This window comes from Myotis brandtii, unplaced genomic scaffold (genome assembly GCF_000412655.1).
Source record: "Myotis brandtii unplaced genomic scaffold, ASM41265v1 scaffold225, whole genome shotgun sequence".
Lineage (NCBI taxonomy): Eukaryota > Metazoa > Chordata > Mammalia > Chiroptera > Vespertilionidae > Myotis > Myotis brandtii.
The window spans coordinates 3839505-3846781 of NW_005358435.1; the positions used below are offsets into that span (position 1 = coordinate 3839505).

General features: G+C 37.9%; 1 protein-coding gene across 1 annotated transcript in view; it reads right to left on the reverse strand.

The window, feature by feature from the left end:
- The window catches only part of CSE1L (CSE1 chromosome segregation 1-like (yeast)), a 39435-nt gene that overhangs the window by 27003 nt on the left and 5155 nt on the right, over nt 1-7277 (reverse strand). The window contains exons 2-6 of the mRNA XM_005866206.2: nt 6062-6204; nt 4095-4196; nt 3871-4016; nt 3440-3530; nt 739-846 (exon numbers count right to left, since the gene is read on the reverse strand). Coding sequence (XP_005866268.1) covers nt 739-846; nt 3440-3530; nt 3871-4016; nt 4095-4196; nt 6062-6204 — 590 coding nt within the window. The remainder of the gene's footprint in view (nt 1-738; nt 847-3439; nt 3531-3870; nt 4017-4094; nt 4197-6061; nt 6205-7277) is intronic.

Genomic DNA, 7277 nt, shown 5'->3' on the forward strand with positions numbered 1-7277 from the left:
GGGGGGAAAAAAAAGAGGAACAAATGTAATCTGAAAAATAAAGATTTAATTAAAAAAAAAAAAGAACAGAAAGAATGACTGCAGGCCACTATTTCAGTAGCAAAAGGGTGATTGGGCGTTTTCTACTATAAAACTGTGGCTGTGTTTCCTCTGAAATAACATTGCTTCTTAAACCTTCTAAATGCTGGTTCTTCATCTTGTCTCCCCCAGATGTTTCCAATAAGAGCCTTTTTGTATAAGCTAACCATACATCTCTAAACAAAACATGGCTCCCCCAGTGCTAAGACCCACTTAAATGAACAAGAGGAAGGCCTGAGAATGTGATCTCATGGTCTTCAATAAAAGAGTAGAGCAGGGGTGGGGAACCTTTTTTCTGCCAAGGGCCTTCTGAATATTCATAACATCATTCGCAGGCCATACAAAATTATCAACTTAAACTACGCTGCTATATTTGGTCAAACATTTAACTAGCCTCTAATGCCTTGGCAGAGCCAGACCAAGTGATTCCTCAGGGCTTATATGGCATGTGGGCTGGACATTCCTCACCACTAAAGTTCCCCATAACACTATTTGTAGACAAAGAATAGAGGGAGTAAAAAAAAAAAAAAAAAAAAAAAAAACTAATTTCTTTACTTTCAGAAAAATCAATGCTGGCAAAGAGGTCTTCATCAAATGGAAAGTTGCATATTTTTTCAACAAAGAATAAGAATCAAAAACAAGAAATAAAATAAAGCTTACCTGAAAATTTAAACTGTAGAACAGTTTTGAGATCAATATAAGGGAAGAAAAAAGAATTCTCAGAGCAGAGGCATCATTTGCATGGGTACTACAGAGTTCAATGGTGGCCTTGGAAAGGAATTTAGGAACACAGTGTTAGTGTATTGTAACACTTCGTGAAATAAGCTTTGCACTAGGCTGAGATTACCTATATCTCTTCTCCAAAATTTAGCTTTTAATTAGAGATTTTGAAAAATATTTTAAAGTACATATTTTGAAGTTGCTATCATGGTACTATTAAAAGCTCCAATGTTAGTATTTTGGACTAGATCCTTCCACTCTTCTCTGTGCACACATAAATATACTAGAGGCCAGGTGGTGGTGGTGGTGGTGGTCCCTCAGCCCCCCTGTGCCCTCTCACAGTCCAGGAGCCCTTGGAGGATGTCTGGCTGCTGGCTTAGGCCAGCTCCCTGCTGCCTCGGAGGTGGAGAGGCTCCCGTGAGCTGTGAGCCCGGCTTCTGGCTGAGTGGCACTCCCCCTGTGGGAGCGCACTGACCACCAGGGGGCAGTTCCTGCATTAAGCATCTGCCCCCTGGTGATCAGTGTGCATCACAGTGACCAATCTTTCCACCATTCAGTCGATTTGCATATTAGCCTTTTATTATATAGGATTATACAAAACTCTCTTTACATGATCTCATTAAATAATTCCCCTGCCACTTGGCATTTAGGTTGTTTCCAATTGTGTATTATTCTAACTGTAATAAATAGGCCTATCTAGAAAACTTTGTGCACACCTCTAATTTTCATAAGTTGAGATTCTAGAAGTGTATTACCAAAGCATCAGAGTAGGCTATGAGCATAGATTTTGGAAGCCAGATAGACCTAAATATAACCCAAACTCTGTTACTCACAATAAGCATTACTTTGAGCCAAATTAAGTTATTTTACTGAGACCCAATCTCAACTGTAATATGAGAACAATGCCTGCCTCATAGAGAAAATATGCAAATTAAATGAGAAAATCTACATAAAAGGTCCTAGTGCTTCGTGTACAACTACTATGTAAAAGACACTCAACAAATGTTACTTCCTATATCCTGGAGCTAGAAAAAATATTGACTGGCCAGTGTTGCTCAGTGGTTGACCGTCCACCTATGTGGGGCTCAGTGGTTGACTGTCCACCTATGTACCAGGCCATCAAGGCACATGACCCAGTTGTAGGCTCCATCCCCAGTAGGAGGGGTGCAGGAGATAGCTGATCTATAATTCTCTCATCATTGATGTTTCTATCTCTCTCTCCCTCTCACTTCCTCTCTAAAATCAATAAGAATATACATATATTTAAAAAATGAATATTAAGGTGTTCTTAATGAAATGTCAAACTCTAAAAAGCTAGTATCATTTTTAATCCAATGAACAGGACACCAAAATGTTTGTTTCATTCCACTCCAGCTAAGACTTTTAACATTATTAAAAAGAAGAAGAAATCTTTGCCAATTAAATAGATGGAAAAAATTGATCACATTTTGTCCAGTGTTGGTTTTTTTTAAGTCCTTTTTCATTTTTATTTATTATTTTTTTTTTATATATTTTATTGATTTTTTACAGAGAGGAAGCGAGAGAGATAGAGTTAGAAACATCGATGAGAGAGAAACATCGATCAGCTGCCTCCTGCACATCTCCCACTAGGGATGTGCTGGCAACCAAGGCACATGCCCTTGACCTGGGACCTTTCAGTCCGAAGGCCGACGCTCTATCCACTGAGCCAAACCGGTTCGGCTCCAGTGTTGTTTTTTAAAATAAAAATGTACCGTCAGTAAGCTGTTCTAACCATGAAAAATCTTGTGTACACTCTACATTTTAGAAAGTTGTAACTATCACACAACTTTCCCTTTCAAAACTAGAAAATGAGCACCTTCTCTAGAGTCAGCAAATGTAGGTTTGAGGCCTGTGGGATACTGAACCCTCTTTCCTTATCTGGACAAAAAGGTTAACAATATATCTTTTGATATTACAGGATTCTCTCAAAGGAAAAGAACATGTTTAAGGAAGTAGCTTGGCCCTAACTGGTTTGGCTCAGTGAACAGAGCGTCAGCCTGCGGACTCAGGGGTCCCAGGTTCAATTCCGGTCAAGGGCATGTACCTTGGTTTCGGGCACATCCCCAGTAGGGAGTGTGCAGGAAGCAGCTGATCGATGTTTCTCTCTGATCGATGTTTCTCTCTCATCGATGTTTCTAACTCTCTATCCCTCTCCCTTCCTCTCTATAAAAAATCAATAAAATATATTTTTAAAAAAAAATTGTAAAGCCACAATTAAAAAAAAAAAGGAAGTAGCTTGTTCGCTACAAGATGTTAATTAAACTACATAAACAGACAAATCAAAATGTGGATCTATTCATTTAGAGACACATACTCAAATACTTGAGTGAAATAATTGATGCCTGGGATTTGCTTTTCAATATTCCTACAAAATGAGGGGAAATAATAAATTTTTTAAAAACCAAAATGTTAGCAACTGTTTACCTTGGATAATAGATACATGGGAGTTCATGATATACCATCTGCTCTATTTCTGTGTAGGTTTGAAATTTTTCAAAAGAAATGGTGCTCTAAATATTACCTACAAAATAAGCTTTCAAAGGTTTCTCTTAAACAAAATTTATTTAAATTTATTTAAATATTTAAGCAATAAACATTAAGTAATTATATTATTCCATACCTTAAATAGATTAGTCAAAGGCAAAGCAAAGGCATCCAGAACAAGTTTAATTTCAGTCCATAACTCGTTTGACTTAAATTCATGGCGGTATCTAGAAAATTAAGATAAAATAGACAACTTACAAGTTTTTGCTTACTAGCTTTGGTTCCTTAAGAATAGATTAGAGAAAGATCTAATTTTCTGAAATTCTTGGCTTTCTTTTTAAAGGAATCAAGCTCAGTTTAAGGAGACTAGGTATGTTACAGATGATAGGGCAATATGAAATAAACATCCTGCTTAAGATGAAACATACGAATGAATTGAGAGGCTTATGCTCTTATTCCAGGATTATTATATTCAAAGGAATGACAATAATCACAGAAATATGAACTGCTTACACAAGCAAAAATATGAAAAAAAGTATTTAAAAGTATGAGTTTATATAGCAATACCTTTTAAATAAAGAATGTGCTGTGCGAAGGACTCCATTAATAACGTGAAAATCGCCACTCTGAAAGCGATTCACCATTTCTGTCAACAAGTCAGGCCACTTCTGAGGGAAATCTTCTCTACCAATTATGCTAATCGCATCGCTTAACTGAGAAGAGGAGGAAACAGATTAATTAGACGAAAACTCTACAAACAAGCCTACCTAGAAAACAGGGCCTTACATTACCTGCTTCTGAATTTGCTCCGGGCTGCTAAGCATCAAGTGAACTATGTTGGCTTTAATGGCTACTCGATCAGCTTCACAAATTTTATTTGGTTCATCTTCAACCTAAAAACAAAGTATCCATGAGCAAGTAACATAAAATCCATGTCCATGACCAGATAGATGAATTTGTAGATAAAGTAGAACCATTTATTTCCTGGTTTTCTAAGAAAAGCATAGAGAAAGGTAGGCCCTGAGTCACAGATTCCTTTACGCTCATGAAAGCATGAATCCTTTGATTAGAAAAATGTATATTCCATCCCAATGCAAATATTTTACATACAAATTAATGAGCTTCTGACTCCCTGATGCCAATTAAGACTCCAGTTTTATAAATTAATCAAAACATGTGATTAAAATCTTTATATATGCAACTTAGTCCATATTTATCTTCAAAAGCTTCAATTTTGACTCTCACCTTAAGTCAAAGGTCTTTTTCAATGAAAACCTCTTGACCATTATGAGTTTGAATGCATCCAGGACTACATCACTCAAAAAGGTCTACAAATCTCAGTAGTTTACAAATCAAAATAGAGGTAGAGGGAGAGATTTTTAAACATTTTAAGAATCACCAGGTCATTTTTCTCACATGTGCTTATTAAAGATACCAAGCTTAAACTAGTATTTACTACTTTTAAATTCTTTTATAGAAGAAAAAGGATTCTAAATAAATATTTAAAGAAGATTTAAAGTTGAGTTTTTAGAAAAGCTAACTATTTTTGCCAATGGTAATAATTTCTAAATAATTATCATTACTGCTATCACCATAAAACAATTCTCTTTCTTTTTTCTTTATCCTAAGCCAAGTTTCCTCAACCTTGGAATCACTGACTATCTTGGGTCAGATAAATCTTTGTTGTAGGAATCTTTCTTGTATATTGTAGGATGGTTACATACATCCCTACCCATTAGATGCCAATAACACCCACTCTCCCCAACCCAAGCTGTGACAACCATCATTTTACCAAATATTGTCTGGTGGGCAAAATCACCCCCAATATCTGTTTCTTAATTTATAACAAATTTATACTAGTCATTAAACTGCAGCACAATAAGAGTCACCTTAAAATTAGTATATATTTCCATATCGCATAAGACATAGGGCACAATCCCTTACCAAAAACTTCAAAATAAGTTATTTTGCGTTTTACAAATTTTCACATATATAATTTTCAGCTTTATATAATTTTTCCCAGTCCATAATACAAACTGCTTCAGTTATTCACTTAGACCGTTTTCCCATATGTCTCTTCAGTAGACAATGAGCTAGAATTAAATGGAGGTTAAAACCTAGTTTCACAACCCTCTAGCAACCTGGGTTATAATGTTGAAGTGATCTATATGAATTCAAATGAAACAGGAACTTTGGAAAAGTGTCCTTCTTTCAGATTTTCTACATAGGCGATCATGCCATCTGTGAACAAAGACAGTTTTATGTCCTCCTTTGCTTTTTATTTCCTTTTCTTACTGCATTAGCAAAGACTTCCAATATAATGTCTTAAAAAAGCTACCTGGCCAGGGCTGATTCTTCTTCTTTTTTTTTTTTTTTGTCTACTGATGTGATGAATTACATTAATCAATTTTTAACTTTTTAATTAAATTTATTAGGGTGACATTGGTTAGTAAAATTATATAGGTTTCAGGTATACAATTCTATAATACATCATTTATATATTGTATTGTGTGTTCACCACCCCAAGTCAAGACATTAATTAATTTTTGAATGTTGAACAAGCCTTGCTACCTGGGATAAATCCCACTTGATCATGGTGTATATTTTTATACTCTTTGCATTTGATTTGTTAATACTTTGCTGTAGAGGGTCCTGTTCAATTTTATCTTTAATCTGTGTCCTAATCTTTCAGGAGCACTGCATATATAAATCTTATAAACATACAGGGTATTGAACTATGTATTCACAAAATACTTACAATTCTCCAGTTTCTTTTAATATAGTTCTTGAATGTTACGGAGGCACACACTTTGATAACATTATCCTGGGACTTCTCCAGTAATGTTAAAAGCAACAGTGGGTAATTCTGATTTCCTTCTACAGATTCAAGAAACTTCTCAGCTATAAAAGAATTTCCACGTTATATTCATTATTATAACAAAATCTTTCTACTTTATGTATATGTGGAACTATGTATATCTGACTGAAGCATCATGAAATGGAAAAGATCTTTTCCCTTCGAAAACCTATCAAGGGTCTACTGAGCCTCACTTTCCTTGTCTATTAAAAGGACTATATATGATGTTATATTAAACTTACACAATACCTCAGTTTTCAAGTCATTTGACTCACCTGATTCACACAAACCTATAATGTGGCCTCACCAGAAGACCATCCCATCTGAAGGAGAACCTGTTTCTTAGAGAGTTTAAGTGACTTTAGGTCAAAAGTTACACACCCTATCTGGTTCCAGAGGGCTATAATTAGTACTACTAGAGGCCTGGTGCACAAAAATTTGTGCACTGGGGGGGGGGGCCCCCCAGCCCGGCCTGTGCCCTCTTGCAGTCTGGGACCCCTCAGGAGATGTCCACCTACTGGCTTAGGCCCACTCCCGGGGGGCTCAGGCCTAAGCTGGCAGTCAGACATCCCTCTGGCAGCCCGGCAGCCCTTGGGGGATGTCCACTTGCCAGCGGGGAGCAGGCCTAAGCTGCAGTCGGACATCCTTAGCACTGCTGAGGAGGCGGGAGAGGCTGGCAGCCATCAGCCTGGCTTGTGGCTGAGCAGAGCTCCCCTTGTGGGAGTGCAGTGACCACCAGGGGGCAGCTCCTGCATTGAGCATCTGCCCCCTGGTGGTCAGTGTGTGTCACAGCGACCAGTCATTCCCAGTCATTCTGCTGTTAGGGTCAATTTGCACATTACCCTTTTATTATATAGAACTAGAGGCCCAGTACACAAAAATTTGTGCACTCGGGGGGGTCACTCAGCCCGGCCTGTGCCCTCTCGCAGTCTGGGACCCCTCGGGAGATAACGACCTGCTGGCTTAGGCCTGCTCCCGGGTGGCAGAGGGCACACCCAATCCCTAGGTGCAGCCCCTGGTCAGGCTCAGAGCAGGGCCAATTGGAGAGTTGGGGCGCCGCCCCCTGTCATGCACAGAGCAGGGCGGATCGGGAGGTTGTGATGCCACCCTCAGTCAC